The sequence below is a fragment of the Protomyctophum bolini genome (assembly GCF_963924005.1).
Source record: "Protomyctophum bolini genome assembly, chromosome: 12".
Lineage (NCBI taxonomy): Eukaryota > Metazoa > Chordata > Actinopteri > Myctophiformes > Myctophidae > Protomyctophum > Protomyctophum bolini.
The window spans coordinates 42,981,941-43,001,718 of record NC_137873.1 but is presented as its reverse complement, the minus strand read 5'-3'; the positions used below and the strand labels follow the sequence as shown (position 1 = coordinate 43,001,718).

General features: G+C 44.2%; 1 protein-coding gene across 1 annotated transcript in view; it reads right to left on the bottom strand.

The window, feature by feature from the left end:
• Positions 1-330: 330 nt before the first annotated feature.
• LOC308325184 (uncharacterized protein) overlaps positions 331-19,778 on the bottom strand; it is a gene marked incomplete at its 5' end in the record, with an annotated part of 279,818 nt that continues 260,370 nt past the window's right edge. The window contains 9 exons of the mRNA XM_080777607.1: positions 331-3,024; positions 4,809-4,918; positions 7,698-7,908; positions 9,164-9,271; positions 11,149-11,311; positions 12,650-12,861; positions 13,447-13,587; positions 15,226-15,393; positions 16,131-16,240. Coding sequence (XP_080633733.1) covers positions 2,949-3,024; positions 4,809-4,918; positions 7,698-7,908; positions 9,164-9,271; positions 11,149-11,311; positions 12,650-12,861; positions 13,447-13,587; positions 15,226-15,393; positions 16,131-16,240 — 1,299 coding nt within the window. The 3' untranslated portion in view covers positions 331-2,948. The remainder of the gene's footprint in view (positions 3,025-4,808; positions 4,919-7,697; positions 7,909-9,163; positions 9,272-11,148; positions 11,312-12,649; positions 12,862-13,446; positions 13,588-15,225; positions 15,394-16,130; positions 16,241-19,778) is intronic.

Below are 19,778 nucleotides of genomic sequence, written 5' to 3'. Positions count from 1 at the left end.
CCATTACATGGGGGTCGTCCGTATAGCACTAATGCATGTCAAACTGGGGGGTCCTTGAAATTAAACGGGGTGAGAATCTCTGCTAGAGACGTAAAAATCTTCCCTTATGGGACATTGGGGGTCCCTTGCATATGTTTTCAAATGGGGGTCCGTGGGATAATTAGTGTCAATTTGGGGGTCCTTGACATGAAACAGTGTGTGAACCACTGAGATAGTACTGTAACTACAGTATACATTGGACCGGATATGAACTGAGCCACACTTATCAGGATTATCACACCACCCTCATTTATTTATTGGTTCATCATAACCTAAAATCTTAAACCCTATTACAAATCTTTAAATATTTAAATCCCGTTTTTATCAAAGTAAGACAATTGTTTCTCACAGATGTGCCAGAGAGTCACACAACGGCGCGTCCTCTCCTCTCCAACCAGACCACCAGCAATAAAAAGCCTTCTATAACGTCACAAAAATTACAAATTACTGGCAAAACTGGTACACAGGGAAAAAAAAAGAAGCGACCCATTTTGTCATCTGGCACAAATGCTCATTGGATAAAAATAAACAGTAACAACAATAAAGCCCTTTTCGAAAGTGCGTCATACAGTAGTTGTCAGTCACGTTGCATTGGCTTCACATAGAATCTCTGTTTCGTATAGAACGGTAAAATAGAGAATAAATGTTTTTATATGCATTCTTTTTGGCAATATATTATTATTAGTACTCTCTTCATATTTAAACGTGTAACAAAAAAACAAACAGAACAAAATCGTTGCAATAACAATGTTTTCTCCCTCGTGTCAGTTCTATAATAATAACAATAATAAATGTATATGTCAGTTAAATTAAATATTCTGGAAGAGGTCTTCTCGCCATTATGTAGATTCTCTGTAGTACAGTTTAGAGTTTCAGTAAACATGACAGTATTAATGCCTGGGGCGAGAGAGAGAGACAGAGAGAGAGAGAGAGAGAGAGAGGTGTCACCAGCTCTAAGACACTCACGTAAAAGAAAAGAAAAATAAATAAATGCATATTAAACATTCCCTTCAGACAAAGAAAGGTGCAGTGTTTGTTAAGTCAGTAGTTTTTTTTTCTTTTTATAAAAGGCTACACATTTAAATGTGTACATTAATGTTTAAGGTTGTGTTTTGTGTGTTCCATCGACAGTCCCAAAATTATAGGGATGGAGCTCGATAACCGTTAACCGAAATTATCCGATAACTTAATAAGCTTATTGAGTACCCATTTATGATCAATAAGCTTTGGGCTTATCGCGCCTGTTATCGAGCATATTAGCAGCCCATGATGTCATGTTTAGACAATCCAGACAAGAGGCGATCAAGAAATAAATGGAATCCACGCTCATGGCACAAACATGTCTGTCTAAAAGTGTATCGATACCTGCCAACCAGCGCTGTCCAGGTAAACAAATTAACACGGTTAACAGTTTCTTTAAAATGTCTTTCTTGGTAAAAAGGTCAATTATTGTCTTCCGTCTGTTAGAAAGGTTACTGTATTTGAAGGCCCTTGTAAAGAGATACGTCTTTCCACAAAATAATATAAAATGCTCGATAGCGGGCTCGATAAGCCTGATCGATAAGCTGCTCGTTATCAACAAAGCATTAACGAGCTCCGTCCCTTCCCATAATTAATTAGTTCTAGGCCGACTACAATGTATGTAAAAATAAAACAGTATTTTCATCCTGTCAAGTCTATTGATCTCCTCGTCCGCAGAATGGACACTATCACAGATCTATAAATAAATATATAAAGCACAAAAACTCAAGATATCAGATATATAAGTACTCTCTTTGTTTTGCCAGGGAAACCCATGCGCAGAATGTGCTTGCCGTGCATGCATAGATATATAAAATATCACAGGGCAGGGACAGAGACTGCAGTCTGTTTGTTTTGTCCCTGCAATCGTCCGATGCCCTGTTTGAAGTCCATTTCATGGACGACAATAACAGAACGGTCGCGTGTGCTAAAAAGGTGCACGTCGGTCGCACACACCGCCACCACCCGCCTCAGCGTTCACCTTCAGATTTGCGACCATCCCTCTCTCTATACGTTAAGAATAAAAACGTGCTAGCTTAATTTTCTAACGCTATAGAGGGTATATGCACGTGACATCATCATCATCAAACCAGGGAAGTTATGCAGGAATGCTTACGGAGTGGCAAAAAACTACTTTCTGGCCTCGACAGCCCATGCATCCAAACAGAAAAGTCCTGTCTGATTGCATTAAACAACGTTAAACAATGCTAAACTCACTTTGTACGGTATGTTGCTTTGCCACTCGATGTGCCGTTCACTTTAAGCATGCACATACCCTCTCTATACTGTCAGAGTGATAATGGCCCAGCGTTGACAGTATGTCGTGTATATGCTCGCAGTTCGGTTTAAAATTAAGTACCAGTTTTTTTTAGACATTTTCACTTTGTATGTAACCGTTTTTCTCCGTCCTCGCTGTCCAGTGATCACGACTAATTGGATGTTACGCACCTCGTGAGAGAGAGCAGCCGAGGGAGACATTTTCCAAATGTCACAACCTTTCATTTTGTCTGACGTACGCACAGCCTCCGTCTAGGCTCCGAACCGAAGCTTAACACGTAACAGCAGGTGTTGTTATAATAACGTCTGGAACTCTGCAAACTGTCAAAGTTGCGGTCCAATTTGTGAGATGACGACGCGGTAAACATTAAAGCAGCGAGGAGTCGAGGACAGAGCCATGAGATCCAGAATGCTACATCTTTTTTGTCACTATGACAGACATTATAATGTTCTAACATCTAACATAAGCACTTTGCAAACAGGGACACACGCCGTAGTAGACAATACCACAAGAGACGGGAGGATAAAGATTCACACTACATCTTCCCTCTTTCTAATCCAAGAGGCATCGGACACAGTCACGTCTTTCTAATCCAAGAGGCATCGGACAGTCACGGACAGTCACTTCCGTCGTAGACCACCGGTTTCTCCACGCTCAGACGATAAAGCACTTTCTTTGAGATGAACCTGTTCAGCCGAGAAGAGGAGAAACAACGTGATTTTAGTGCTGAAATAATCTACTGAAGGGGTCTTCAATAGGGGGGTGGGAGGGGGGGGAGGGAGGGTCGGAGGAGGACCTACATTACCCATCGGCGAATTAGCGACGTGAGTAAACGACCTGAAAATGCGAAATAATCCACCGGCGAATTTTGACGTGTCTGCACACATCTAGAGCGCGAACCGTATTTGCGATTATTCGCCAGTCGTCTCTTTCTGCTTCTCTATGTCATTGGTATCCTTCAGATTTTCTTTCCCACCAATTCTTCACCCAGGCGCGTCACACACACACACTACCGTGACGCAGACAACGCAATCGTGTTGTTTGGGGCCCACGCACGGCCGGCCGGCCACACGCCGTGACGTCGGTAAAATAAAAGAGCTTGGTGGCGGAGCCCGGTGGTGGCTGTTGGTAGCACACAAGTAAAGGCTCATTCATAGTCTGGATTCTCGGTGGTGACTGGTGAGGTGACCAAAATACATTTTAGTCGACTAAAATCGTATGATATTTTGTCGACTAAAACTAGACTAACACTAAGACATTCCAGGTGACTAAAATGCGACTAAAACTAAAGAAAAACGAATGAAAAGACTATGGCTAAAACTAAAATCAAAATTTGCTGTCAAAATCAACTTTTTTGGTTACCTCCTGACCTAGCTGACGCACGCCACCCAACACTATAAGTCTTGTTGCATTTGGCCCGAAAATGATAAAGTTTTTAATATGATTAATATAGCAAATAATCACAGAATGTCACTGCACTGAGAGACATGCAGCTGCTGTATCCTCCCACAGCTGCTCTCTACATCTCCTTACAACAGTGCTTTACCGGATTTTGCGTTTGTGTCAAATAGCACCATAAAACCGCCATTACCTTTTTCATGTCACGCACCCCCTAGAGGGCGTTGGCGCGCCACAAGGGCTGCACGCGCCACAGTTTGGTAACTCCTTTTCTAGAGGTATAGCAGTCCCCATAGCGAATATCCGGAGAATTCGACGGCATAGCGAAAAAATAACAAGACGCATTTTCGCTCTGTAGATGATGTAGAAGCTTGCATTGACTTTCTGATGTTTTTTTTTTTTTTAAATAAGCAAATTATTCGCACAGAAAAAGAATCGCCCCCAGTGAGTTAAAGACCTTCACAGTTACTACAGGTTGACGCCAAATCATTGTGTGACATGGATTTTCTGTTAACCACAACCCTAGAATCTCTATTCAATTTCTGCCACAATGATTCTCTACACATTTTTCAACGACACGGGCAGTACCGAATAAAATAAAGAGGGGAATTCAATGGACGCATGGGTTTGTGTGCATTATACAGCAGAAGTCAGTTAGTAGCACAATCACACAATGGGATTCATTACACACAGTATAAATATACTAGCGTGGCGAATTCAAGCGCGAGCGCATGTTCATAAAGGCAACAGGAGACGCGAGTAGTAGCGAGTTCAGATTCCTTCACGCTTCCCTTTAAACGATTCCTATAGGGGGTTCCAACGGACCCTTACAGGACTGTAACTCTGAGAGCGTACAGATGGAACCAAATGGACCCTTACGGGTCAATTTGGTTCCATTTGTACGCTCTCAAGAGTGAAATTAAAACGTTTGAGAACCACTGGTATAGTAATTGTACAGCAGACATCAAGTCCACATGTCAGGCTTTGACAGTGATTACAAAAAACGGGTCTGAAAACGAACCGGTGGAGAGGACCGCGATGCGGAGGAGCAGAGTGAGCAGAACAGACTGACCTGGAGAAGGAGTTGTCGAAGACCAGTGCGTATTGTCCAGCGTTTCTGACCTTCAGCTCGCCCTGGATGGTCTCCTTGTGGGAGTTGCAGCGGGTCAGGGGGATCAGAACCTGGACACAACAACACAGACAGTGGGCCCTAGTTACAGCGGGTCAGTGGGACCAGAACCTGGACACAACAACACAGACAGTGGGCCCTAGTTACAGCTGGTCAGTGGGATCAGAACCTGGACACAACAACACAGACAGTGGGCCCTAGTTACAGCTGGTCAACCTGGACACAACAACACAGACATTGGGCCCTAGTTACAGCTGGTCAACCTGGACACAACAACACAGACAGTGGGCCCTAGTTACAGCGGGTCAACCTGGACACAACAACACAGACATTGGGCCCTAGTTACAGCTGGTCAACCTGGACACAACAACACAGACATTGGGCCCTATAGTTACAGCGGGTCAACCTGGACACAACAACACAGACATTGGGCCCTAGTTACAGCTGGTCAACCTGGACACAACAACACAGACAGTGGGCCCTAGTTACAGCTGGTCAACCTGGACACAACAACACAGACAGTGGGCCCTAGTTACAGCTGGTCAACCTGGACACAACAACACAGACAGTGGGCCCTAGTTACAGCTGGTCAACCTGGACACAACAACACAGACAGTGGGCCCTATAGTTACAGCTGGTCAACCTGGACACAACAACACAGACATTGGGCCCTATAGTTACAGCTGGTCAACCTGGACACAACAACACAGACAGTGGGCCCTATAGTTACAGCTGGTCAACCTGGACACAACAACACAGACAGTGGGCCCTAGTTACAGCTGGTCAACCAGGACACAACAACACAGACATTGGGCCCTAGTTACAGCTGGTCAACCTGGACACAACACACAGACATTGGGCCCTAGTTACAGCTGGTCAACCTGGACACAACAACACAGACATTGGGCCCTAGTTACAGCGGGTCAACCTGGACACAACAACACAGACAGTGGGCCCTATAGTTACAGCTGGTCAACCTGGACACAACAACACAGACAGTGGGCCCTAGTTACAGCTGGTCAACCTGGACACAACAACACAGACAGTGGGCCCTAGTTACAGCTGGTCAACCTGGACACAACAACACAGACAGTGGGCCCTAGTTACAGCTGGTCAACCTGGACACAACAACACAGACAGTGGGCCCTATAGTTACAGCGGGTCAGTGGGACCAGAACCTGGACACAACAACACAGACAGTGGGCCCTAGTTACAGCTGGTCAACCTGGACACAACACACATACATTGGGCCCTAGTTACAGCTGGTCAGTGGGATCAGAACCTGGACACAACAACACAGACAGTGGGCCCTATAGTTACAGCGGGTCAGTGGCACCAGGACCTGGAAAGTGCAAATGTTCCAATCGAGATCACCGGATAATCAGAAAAGACCTCCTGAACATAGTAGCACGTTTTGTCACGAGCAGTTAATTTGTTAACCAAGTGACCAAGGAGTCCCTGTGCCCCCGTTTGCTCCAGCGGTATGTCTGCGCCAGTGTTGTTTTTGGCAGCACATTTTTATTTTAGTTTTAGTCTCTTGAATAGCTTTCATTTAGTTTTAGTCACATTTTAGTCACCTGGAATGTTTGTGTGTTTAGTCTAGTTTTAGTCATAACATGTTAGTCGACTCAAGCCCACCACACACCGGCTGCGTCGGCTGTGCGTCGGATGTGCTTCGGCTGTGTCCGCTGCGCGGCTCCGCGCGGTGGACACAGCCGCCTCCATTATTTTCAATGAACCTATCACACACCGGCTCCGTCCGCCGCGCCGCCCGGCGCGCCGATAGAACACAGTTCTATTTTGTGTGACGGTGTGCGATGGGCTTAAATCTACAGTTGATTTAGTCGACTAAAATTTATTTTGGCGGACCTTGATAATAATTACTTTGATTTTACACTTGCTGAAAATAGCCGATCTACAAGCTCACAACGTGTCGCAGTGAGCTGGTAGATCGGCTATTTTCAGCATGCAACCAAGTGTAAAATGACTTATACTGGATCTCTTGTCCACTAGAGTCCCTCCCTAACATTTTAGTCTAGTTTGTATCATAGGTTGACAAAATTGCCAGTATATTAAAGGTGGTTGCACGCTGGACGCGTTTTTCGGAAAGCCGATGGAGAAAAACGCAGCTAAAAATCAGAAAAACGCGTCCAGTGTGCAGGGTCCTTTAGTCTTAGTCATCATACAGTAGCTTAGTTTTCATTTAGTCTCCATTTAGTTTTCCTCAGTGGAAAAAGGGGTAGTCGACGAACATTTCTTTGTCATAGTTTTAGTGGAGGAAAACAACACCGGTCTGTAGTAGCAGTGTGTTGTACGGACGGTACAGTACCCACCCACAACACCAGAGGGAGTGCAACAAACCATGTACAACCCAGATTCGGCACAAACAAGGGACTAAATTCTTTTCGCTCCTATGCCACCAAAATGTGGAACGCCCTACCAACAGTCATTAAGACATGTGAATCCCTTGACTCCTTCAAAACCGCTCTCAAAGGGCACCTACGGATGGCTGCAATTCGAAACTGGCCTCTGTAAAATCTGATTCCTCCCCCACCCCACCCCCCCCCTTTTTTCCCCTCACTGTATATGTATCTTTTCCCTTTTTGCTTATATATGATGAATTCCTGTTCTGTTCTTTAACTACATAGAAGTGTCTATTTGTATGTCTCTATATGTTTTGATGAATTGAACAATGTGGACCCTGTTGTAAACAAGTGTAATGCTTAATTGGGTCGTCCACTCACAGTTGACAGTCTCTGTATTGAGTCTGTGCTTGAAATGTACTGTAATTCTACAAACTGTTAATAAATATTTCAATCAATCAATCAATACCTTGGCCTGCTCCAGCGGGATCTCCGTGCTCTCCCTGTACACCACGCTGAAGGAGATGCTCTTGGGGTCAGAGGTGAACACCCATGTGACCGTGGCTCCGGGGCTGGCCACGGAGATGAGGAGGGTGCTGTAGCAGCTGGACTTGATGAAGAGCTCCCGGGAGTCCTCCCCGAACGCCGCGATGTCGTCCACCGTGAAGGGGATGGAGAGGCTGGGATGGAGAGCAGGGGAAAAACACAGCATAGTGAGTTCAATTAACAGTTTGACTCCAAAAAACACCTAACCCGCATTTTAATCAAATATCCTACGCTGCTGAGATTGTTTTATTACCTTTAGAGCATACGCTGAATTATTTGGGCTTTTGATCCGTGAAAACCCGGCGGAAAAAGGTCCCTCCGTTTGTTATGAACGATCGCACCACACCCGCCATCTTGGTGCGCCCGCAAGACCGCAGCACAAGACCCGCCTCCATGAGGAGTTGTACCCCGTTCATTTGCATTGGCCTCAATTTCCCAGAAGCCCTAGCAGCCCACAGCATGTGTTGATTTCCGGTTTCGTCATCAAAACGAAACCATCTCGTCTCCATAGCTCCGCGGCAAAGACGGAGTTTCTTTTTAATTATTACATGAATACGGCGGATTAAAACACATAAAACAAAAGGTGGGGAATGTCGTAGTATAAGCACGCATCGTACACTGGATTAAACAATTAGCGGCCGTCAAACTAACTTAACCACTACGGCAGATGAAATGTTGGTAGTTGTAGTTTATAGGTACGTTGTTTAACACCCCGCTCGCCCATGATTAAGTTCACCGTCCTTTCAAATAGTTTTATCAAAAAGACGGAGGTTATTGAAATATCAAAACCGATCGCATCGCACCACAGCCTGGGAGCGCCTGTTGCGCAACATCGCAACAGGCGCTCCCAAGTCTCCCATGGCTGTGGAGCGATCATGGGGGACGTCATCGAAAATGTTCCCCCTTTCTGTTTTGTCGACGAGACCGAAAATCTAAAAAAATGTTAATAACTCTTGATTCTAAATCATCCCGTCCAATTCTAAGAATAGATCATGTCTTAAGACGGCCCACCCACCGCGGTCCCGTCGCTAGTCGCGGTAGATTTAAATCATACCTCCCGTTGTTGTGGATCGACTCTAGAGTGTTTTAGCCGTTACAGCCACATCCGGGATAACATCCGGTCCGTCTGTAAAAGTGCTCCGCTACCATAAATCGAGGGGCGCTATGATTTAACCCATTCTGACCTGAGATCAGATTCTAAAAATGTTCTTCTACATCCTGACAGTTTTCTGAAAAAGCTATGTTTCTAAATGTCAGTCGTTCTTCGATTTTTCAAAAATAGCAGACCTACAAGCTCGTAGCGCGCCACTCGGTGGCGCGCTATGAGCTTGTAGATCTGCTATTTTTCAATAGCTAAGGCATGGAGTACGTGGAGTGGATCAAACTCACGTCAGCTCTCCTGCCTTGAGCAGGCAGATCTCGGCGTCCTGACCGGCAGCACAGATCTGGTCCTCGGCCTCCTCGGAGGTGGTGTCGCCCGCGCTGGTACTCCTGTTTCTGAAGAGGGAGAGACGGAGTTAAACCAACAGGACACTGACAGAGGAGAGAATGAATCCCTGCTGCTAAAACAAGAGAAAAACAGATGCACGTGATTTTATGATTAACCCATTCTGACCTGAGATCAGATTCATACGAGGTTTCCACTGGACACACACACACTGGTCTGATGAACCCATTCTGACCTGAGATCAGATTAAAAAAATGTCAGTCGTTCTTCGATCTTTTCAAAAATAGCAGACCTACAAGCTCGTAGCGCGCCACTCGGTGGCGCGCTATGAGCTTGTAGATCTGCTATTTTTCAATAGCTAAAGCATAACATGATGCTAACACCGAAATGGGTTCCTGTTCAGAATGGGTTAAATTCACATGCTCCTTTCTCCCTAATGTTTTAATTTAAAAAAATCTTCTAAATCCTCCAGTTTTCTGAAATAAATATTTTCACGAAGAATAACTCCTTCCTACTTCAGGGCCCCATCCCTACTTCACAGGTGTTACCAATGATACTAATGAAGTATTCTGGTCAAACGCGACATACCAAAGCCTACGCGGGTTGTGCCGTCGACGCACTGTGATTGGCCAGTCTCTGTGATTGACAGCCTAAACCTAACCTTAACCTCAGTAAAACTATACCTAAACCTAACCCTAACCTTAACCTCAGTAAAACTATACCTAAACCTAACCCTAACCTTAACCTCAGTAAAACTATACCTAAACCTAACCTTAACCTCAGTAAAACTATACCTAAACCTAACCCTAACCTTAACCTCAGTAAACTTAACTTGTGGTTAAAAACACAACCCGTGTAGGAATTAGTATGTATAGTACTGTAGCTGGTAGCAAACAGAGTCAGGGTGCTGCTTGTTGTGTCATGTTGGCTCACTGGAAACACTCTGCTACCCCAGTGGGTCTCAAAGTGTCTGTGGGTTAGGGTTCCAAATGGTACAAATGAATTTGTTCCATTTGTACACTCTCAGAGTTGTGGGGGTCATGTTCTGCATGTTCTGCCCGTGTCTCCGAGGGTAGGTAGGTACCCTCACAAAAAACATGCAGTAACCCTGGTAAAACAGCCCCTGGGGCGCCTGATGGAGGGGAAAGGAACTGGTTGGAATAACGTGTTCCTTCGCACACAATACGTCCAAACCGGAATATCAACATCCTAATATACATCCTAATACAGGGGGGTCAAATTATGACAGGCAATTCCTGCTCCACTCCCAGTCAAAAAACACTTTGTTTGAAATAGACACTCATGCTTTCCAAGGTGTGATTTGGGGGTCAACATCTTAAAACCAAAATGTTGAATTGTGGGTTTGAGCTCACATGCCCTTTTGATGTAAATAAAAAAGGGGGGGGGGGGGTGCCGGTTCGAACCCGGGCTGCCACAGAGTTAGTGTCGAAGTGTCCTTGAGCAAGACACTGAACCCCTGATTGCTCCCGATGTGCAGTTTTGCTGCCTTGCATGGTTTCCTCCAGCATCAGTGTGTGTGTGTGTGTGAATGTGTGTGTGTGTGTGTGTGTGTGTGAATGGGTGTGTGTGTGTGTGTGTGTGTGTGTGTGTGTGTGTGTGTGTGTGAATGGGTGTGTGTGTGTGTGTGTGTGTGTGTGTGTGTGTGTGTGTGTGTGAGTGAAAGTGTGTGTGTGTGTGTGTGTGTGTGTGTGTGTGTGTGAATGTGTGAATGTAAGGCACAATCTATGTAAAGCTCCTTTTAACCATTTTTAGGAAGAGTTATTCTGTGTGCATAGAGCCTATTGAGACCCAGGCTGTATTTGTTAGTGGCGCTCACATGTCATTTACAACCTCTGTGTGGTGTGTGTGTGTGTGTGTGTGTGTGTGTGTGTGCCCGAGTGAACGCACAGGTGCACAGTATACTCACAGCGGCGCTGCCCCCTGCTGTCCGTGTCCGGGAGAGCAGGCGGTGGAGAAGGAGAGGGAGTCGCTCTCGTACACGCCGCTCACTTCCTCCTCGGTGATGATGTCGAACGCCCCGTCGTCTGGCCCTCGGGGGCCCTCGGGGTGTGGCCCTCCCCCTCCTCCCCCTCCCCCTGGACATCGGGACAGAAGAACGGACGTTATTTTAGTCGTGTGTGCATCAGTGTTGATTTCGTCGACTAAAACTAAGACGAAAGATTTTACGTCGACTGCCTTTTTCCACTGACGAAAGCGAAATGGAAACTACATTTAAACTTAAGCTATGATGACTAAATATATTGACAATTTCGTCAAGAGATAAAAACTGGACTAAAATGTTAGGAAGGGACTAGTGGAGAAGAGAGATCCAGTATGAGTCATTATACAATTTGTTGCATGCTGAAAATAGCAGATCTACAAGCTCACAACACAGCAGAGCATGTAGACCGGCTATTATCAGCAATTGGAAAAAAAAACTGTCATTACGACGGCATCAAGGCCCGCCAAACCGTAGATTTAGTCGACTAAAATCTTATGATATTTACTCGACTAAAACACTAAGACATTCCAGGCGACTAAAATGTGACTAAAACTAAATGAAAACTATTCAAGATGAATGACTAAAACTAAAATAGAAATTTGATGCCAAAAACAACACTGGTGTGCATATGAACGAAAGGCCAGTATTGCAAGGCTCCAGTGTGTGATTAAAACTGTGATGTGACAAAGTCCATTTTTGATTTGGAATCATTTAGATTCTGATGTCGGTCCGGTATTCATTTGTTTTGTTGTTTTACCAACAAAAAAAAGTCAACATAGTCTCAGTCACACATGTGCTGTATGTCACTCATAGACTGTAAAAAATATGGACAAAGCGTTCCGCGGGTCTAACATGAACGTAAAATGAAGCCTGTCAGTCCTTGCAATGGAAGTCGCCATCTTTCTAGATCCGTTTTGGTTTTTATTTTGACTCGAGTGGGTGGGGGATCCCGTTCATAGACTGTAACGGTAGCCACGCCCCTCAGAACATGCGCGGCGACTTTATGGTCATTTTTTTTATAAATGGGACCATAATTTTCCAAAAAGAATATTATGACATTAGAAATGAGACTTTAAACTAGTGACTGGAAGCAGAAAGTATTCATGACCATGTTTATTAAGGTAATACAGTCTAGGTGAAGTTGGGCCCAAATACATGGACTTCTATGGGGCTATGGGTTTTTCTGGGTCCAGTGACAGCGCCACAACAGGCCATTATATGAACTTTCATTTCCTTAGTGGCTTCACAAAATATATGTCTGACTGCCCCCCTGATGTCACTACATCAGACACGTGTGCAACCCAGGGAAGGCTGTGTGTGTGTGTGTGTGTGTGTGTGTGTGTGTGTGTGTGTGTGTGCGTGTGTGCGTGCGTGCGTGCGTGCGTGCATGCGTGCGTAATCTCGCATGCCGCGCCCAGACGGTCACCTGCGTAGCTGAACAGGGATTTCCCCGGCTGCTGCTGGAGCAGATGGCCGAACGGGGCGCCCGGCGAAGTGGCCGCTTCCTCCTGCGGGTGGCGCTCTACCACGGCGCTGTGCTGGCTGTAGCAGTCCCGGCAGCATCGCTCTCTGCCGCTGCCCTGGTGGGTGCTCACGGTGTTGCTGCAGCAGTAGTAGCAGAAGGGACGCCCGCACAGCCTGGACGACAAAACAAACACACACACACGACGGGTTCAGAAACAAGTGACGTTTTGTCGACTCAAACTATGACGAAAGACGTTCGTCGACTAACACGCCATAGTACATATGTATAGCATAGTAGTATATATGTATAGTTTATATGTATAGTTTCATTATATAGATATTCCACTGTTACTTTCTTAGCTTACGCATGTTTCATGATAAATGTTTTTATGTGATGCATTCCCATGCTTTTTGTTCTTGCTTAATGTAAGTCGCTCTGGATTAAGAGCGTCTGCTAAATGCCTAAATTGTAAATTGTAAATTGACTAAAAAAATTTACTGAGGGAAAACTAAACTAAATGAAAAACTAAGGTATGATGACTAAAAAGAAGACTATACTATATTGACAACTTCGTCAACAAATAAAAACTGAACTACTAGTGGAGAAGAGAGTCATTTTAGGCGTGGTTGCATGCTGAAAATAGCCGATCTACAAGCTGAGCTGGCTGTGACACCACTGTCACAGCCACCAGCTGTGACAGTGTGTGTGTGTGTGTGTGTCTGTGAGTGTGTGTGTGTGTGTGTGTGTGAGCTGTGTACCTGCAGTTGTATTTGCGCAGCCACCAGCTGAACTGGCTGTGACAGCCCAGACAGTAGTTGACGTCCCTCTCCGTCTCCTCGTCCCGTAGTTTCTGCTCAAACTCCAGAGCGTCGGTCTTCTGCCACAGTACGTCTTTCTCCCTGTGGAGGGCGCCATCGCACATTGTTAGTATAGTTTCAAAATCATGACTCACAGGAGGAGCTGCTATACAGCACCTAAAGTGGCATGGTACGTATTTGAAACGTCTGTACCTGATGAGTTCTATGAGTCTGTAGTCTGTAGCTGATGAGTTCTATGAGTCTGTAGTCTGTACCTGATGAGTTCTATGAGTCTGTAGTCTGTACCTGATGAGTTCTATGAGTCTGTAGTCTGTACCTGATGAGTTCTATGAGTCTGTAGTCTGTAGCTGATGAGTTCTATGAGTCTGTAGTCTGTACCTGATGAGTTCTATGAGTCTGTAGTCTGTACCTGATGAGTTCTATGAGTCTGTAGTCTGTAGCTGATGAGTTCTATGAGTCTGTAGTCTGTACCTGATGAGTTCTATGAGTCTGTAGTCTGTACCTGATGAGTTCTATGAGTCTGTAGTCTGTACCTGATGAGTTCTATGAGTCTGTAGTCTGTAGCTGATGAGTTCTATGAGTCTGTAGTCTGTACCTGATGAGTTCTATGAGTCTGTAGTCTGTACCTGATGAGTTCTATGAGTCTGTAGTCTGTAGCTGATGAGTTCTATGAGTCTGTAGTCTGTACCTGATGAGTTCTATGAGTCTGTAGTCTGTACCTGATGAGTTCTATGAGTCTGTAGTCTGTAGCTGATGAGTTCTATGAGTCTGTAGTGTGTAGTCTGTAGTGTGTAGTCTGTAGTGTGTAGTCTGTAGTCTGTCTGTACCTGATGAGTTCTATGAGTCTGTAGTGTGTAGTCTGTAGTCTGTCTGTACCTGATGAGTTCTATGAGTCTGTAGTCTGTAGTGTGTAGTCTGTAGTGTGTAGTGTGTAGTCTGTAGTGTGTAGTCTGTAGTGTGTAGTCTGTAGTCTGTAACTGTAGTCTGTAGTCTGTACCTGATGAGTTCTATGAGTCTGTAGTCTGTAGTCTGTACCTGATGAGTTCTATGAGTCTGTAGTCTGTAGTGTGTAGTCTGTCTGTACCTGATGAGTTCTATGAGTCTGTAGTCTGTAGTCTGTACCTGATGAGTTCTATGAGTCTGTAGTCTGTAGTGTGTAGTCTGTAGTGTGTAGTCTGTCTGTACCTGATGAGTTCTATGAGTCTGTAGTCTGTAGTGTGTAGTCTGTCTGTACCTGATGAGTTCTATGAGTCTGTAGTCTGTCTGTACCTGATGAGTTCTATCAGTCTGTAGTCTGTAGCTGATGAGTTCTATGAGTCTGTAGTGTGTAGTCTGTAGTGTGTAGTCTGTAGTGTGTAGTCTGTAGTGTGTAGTCTGTAGTGTGTAGTGTGTAGTGTGTAGTGTGTAGTCTGTCTGTACCTGATGAGTTCTATGAGTCTGTAGTCTGTAGTGTGTAGTCTGTAGTGTGTAGTCTGTAGTGTGTAGTCTGTAGTCTGTAGTGTGTAGTCTGTAGTCTGTAGTCTGTAGTGTGTAGTGTGTAGTGTGTAGTCTGTCTGTACCTGATGAGCTCTATGAGTCTGTAGTGTGTAGTGTGTAGTCTGTAGTGTGTAGTCTGTAGTCTGTAGTGTGTAGTGTGTAGTGTGTAGTCTGTCTGTACCTGATGAGTTCTATGAGTCTGTAGTTGTAGTCTGTAGTGTGTAGTCTGTAGTCTGTCTGTACCTGATGAGTTCTATGAGTCTCTCCTCCAGGTTGATCTTGGTACGGTACAGGTCGTCCATCTCGGCGGCTGCCTGCAGGTCCATGCTCTGTTTGTCCTGCGTGGTTCTCCGTAGACTCTCGCTCAGCTCGCGGCACGCCATCTCTGCCACGGCCCGGCCCTCCTCAGACCTGGACACAACATTTTGTTCCTTGAATTGATGATCTGGTCCGTGTTTTACTAGTCTCTCATTATTGTGGTTGTTTCAGGTGTTCTTAGTATTGGACTGCCATTTTGATTTGATAGTGTTTTCTGTTTTAAATCCATAAAGCACTTAGTAAACTTTGTTAAAGAAAGGCGCAGTAAAGAGATAATAACAATATTATTATTATTCAATTGATTCGATAAGATACGTATTTTTCAGACCTATAAGAAAATAAGTTAAACTATAACTACCATGAATCAGGTATAGGATTAAATCACGTGTCTTTGCGTGGTGCCATGTGATGATGAATACAATGTTTCCACCTGTATAAATTCATGTGATTATTCACGTGATTCACCCACCTGTATAAATTCATGTGATTATTCATGTGATTAATCCACCTGTATAAATTCATGTGATTATTCACGTGATTAATCCACCTGTATAAATTCATGTGATTATGAATGTATTTCCACCTGTATAAATTCATGTGATTATGAATGTGTTTCCACCTGTATAAATTCATGTGATTATTCACGTGATAAATCCACCTGTATAAATTCACGTGATTAGCCCACCTGTATAAATTCATGTGATTTTTCACGTGATCAACCCACCTGTATAAATTCATGTGATTATTCACGTGATTTAACCCACCTGTATAAATTCATGTGATTATTCACGTGATCAACCCACCTGTATAAATTCATGTGATTAACCCACCTGTATAGATTCCCCTTCAGCTCGTCCAGCTCCTCTTCCCTCTGCAGGATCAGCCGGTCGGTCTGGACCATGTGGGCGTCGGCCTCCTCCATCTGCTGCCCGGCCTCGATCTGCAAGCAGAGCAGCAGAACGCTGTTGTCATGTACAGTATGTCCGCACATTGATATGATATGATATATGATATGATAATAGTACTTTATTGTCAGTTCACACTGTGAATCTGTCTTGCGACCCAGCAGCCAAGTATGCAGAACACATATACACACATTTGACATAACACAAAGAACAAGACAATTTACATACATGAAGACAAGAGCAATATCCACCGCCTAGCCCTAGATTATACCCCGTGGCTACTGTCTGCAACTCCTGATTAAGCCTCAGAGTCAACTGGTATAGAGCGCCGCAGTCCCCGCCCCCTTTCAGAAAAGCGAGTGGCCCAGGAAATGAAACCCCAATGCATTCTCCCATCGGCACTTCTTATTTAATGTATTTAAAGACGGTTACGCCGCGGACAAAGCCAACTCGGATCGTGACGAATCATGACAATGAACACAATGTTTTGAGCCGATCAAGTAATTTATAAGACGAAAAACAAAACAAATAGTGTTGTCTCCTGACTTTCTTTTCTTCTTTCTAATGATTTGATCGGCCCCAAAACATTGTGTTCATTGTCATGATTTGTCACGATCCGAGTTGGCTTTGTCCGCGGCGTAACCGTCTTTAAATAAATTATATTAGAAGTGCCGATGGGAGAATGCATTGGGGTTTCATTTCCTGGGCCACTCGTTTTTCTGAGAGGGGGCGGGACTGCGGCGCTCTATTACGGTACTTGTTTCCAGAGTGTAGTTGCTTATTTGTTTTATGTAAGGGATAAAGTATGGCTGAGTGGTCGTTGTTTATGGATAAATCACTGACAGGCTGCAAAGCGGAGGCGGGTAATCAGTCTGAAGGTTACATTATCCCGCTATTTACATTAACCCATTTAGTCCCGAGGACGATTCTACAAATGTTTCTGATGTCAGTGATTTTCAAACATTTTCTTGTCAAGGACCCCCAAAAATATATGAAATTGTCCGCCGACCCCCATCTGAAAATATGTAGTTCCAGGGACCTCCCCGGAAGCAAAGCTTTGAGTTAAAAACGTTCGCTCTGAAAGATATAGTGTATATAAAGATTTGCGCCACATTTTCATGATCTTTCAAAAATAGCAGATCTACAAGCTCGTAGCGCGCCACTCGGTGCCGCGCTATGAGCTTGTAGATCTGTTATTTTTCAATAGCTAAAGCATAACATAATGCTTAAAACACCAAAAAGGAAACTGCCTCCCCCTGGCCAACCGGGGCGCCTGATGGAGGGGAAAGGAACTGGTTGGAATAACGTGTTCCTTCCACGCGCTATACGTCCAACCAGGGAAACTCTCCCTCTGTCAGGTGTAAAGGAGCAACTTGGTCACTCAGGCATGAAGGAAGCATGAGTTCAAGTCCGTTGCTCTCCCCACAGACATCTTCTTATTCCCGAGACTGTAGTAGTTGTGTGTGTAAAATGAATTTCACATTTACTTTGTGTTTGGTACTGCTGGCAATAACCTTGAGCCCTGGGCTCCAGTCTCGGTCTCCCCATAGAATCCCAATCTAACCTCCCTCCACGCTGTAGCCCTGCTGCTATCCAACAAACAAGCATTGCTGCCTTCCAATGCATGGCTTTTTAAGTCATATGGCAGCCAAGACTATGGACTTTAATGTTTGTTTAGGGCACACTAAATGACAACGTAGGATGCCATGTGGCCAATATAAATACAGTGGGCGCCCCTAATTTCGTGTTTTTTGCACTTTTTGCATTTTCGTACTACAGTATCTGTTCTAGAGGAGAGGGGAGAGGGTATTCTGCGCCATAATGATCAGTCACTGGGGGCCCCAGTAATATTAATGGTCAGACACCGACTCTCCTGTGAGCCAGTCCGACATAGGGACACCCCTGTCTGCCTGACAAACAATCATGCACCACGTGGAGGTCTTATAACCACCACTATGTGGGTCTGACCCTTCTGTATACCTATGCCCACTCTAAGCGCCTATAGCTCAGACCTAGGAGCCAGCAGGAGGTCCATTTGGGACCAGCATGCATACAGTCTTGCAACATGTGGAGGTCTTATAACCACCATCAGTGGAGACTGTCCTCACTACCTATATGCTAACTAAAGAGGTCCTATCTCGGGAGTAAGAGCTAGCATGGTCCACATGGGACCAGTGGGACTATAGAGCACCGAAGTCTGACGTCACTTTCAGTAGAGGGCGTCAGTCCCCAGGTTCATGTATTTGTTTAGTTGCATTGAAATCCCCATTGAAGCGATTTTAGATCGCCTCATATAACAACTGTGTTTGAAAAATAAACATGTCACCCCGGCCGCTTCACTCATATGGATATGAAGAATCAACTGACTGAGAGAAAACGCTAATGTTACTGCTGCTGAATTAGTTAGATTTTCGCTAGAAGCAGACTGTATCATATATGAGTGACTGACTGTTGCAAACGATACAGAGACACCTCCCTGACAATAACGCAGAGACAGCTTGTTTATTTTGCAACATCCTTAGCAGGAAACTATGGCATTGCATTTATTGCACTTATTGCACAATAAATGTGATGCCATAGTTTCCTGCAAAGGATGTTGAAACTTGCACCAGGAAACATCTCAAAATCAATACGCCTACACGAATAACGTTAGAAAATAAAAACTACTAACTTCTACAGAGCTTTTTATTATGACTCGACGTCTTTCTGTCTGAATCACGTTAACCATAGAACCATGAATTAAATAAAAATCTAATTTGTCTGCACTTATTTTTACAACTTATAAGCAACTCAATTGCTTTTTATTTGGCTCTAAATTAATCGCGCAACTGTTGAGAGCCCAGCCTTTAGGTGCATACAGTAAATACCTCCATAGATTGATTACTTTATAAACAGTTTGCAGAAAAAAGCACAGGATCATAGCCTACAGTACAATAAAAAAATAATATTAAATTAATCTGAACATTAAAGACATTTGTCACCACAACAATATCATTATTGCAATGTGTACTGTATATTTAATATACAGTACAAATTGCAACAATGATATTGTCGTGGTGGCTAGCTGGTGGTGGTGAAGTTTAAATAATAGTGCCAACTCATAATTGTAAAGTGCAAATACAAAAATCTAATTTGTGTTTATTAAGTACTTGGTTAGGTTAGTTATAATATAAGCATAATATATGTCAGAAAAAAAGGGGAAAAAAATAATATTAGGAACCGTTAGGAACCGGAACCGTTAAAGTCCTAACAAATCCCAACCCTAGTCCGGACCCCCCTTTACCTCTTCACCCAACCCCACCTATCATACTCCCCTCTGCACCCGGTAGAGACTTAGGTTCTGACTACTCTGCACCCGGTAGAGACTTAGGTTCTGACTACTCTGCACTAAGAGTAAATAATGCAATAAATTAGTTTTGGGTGGGTGTATAGTCAAAGATGAATTATTTAGTTTGAACCTAATTTTATCCACAGATCCAAATATATATAATATTTCAATATTTGCAATCAGTAGGCTATTGTCTATCAACTGACAATATTCTCTGCCACAACCTTCTGAATTACTGCAAATTG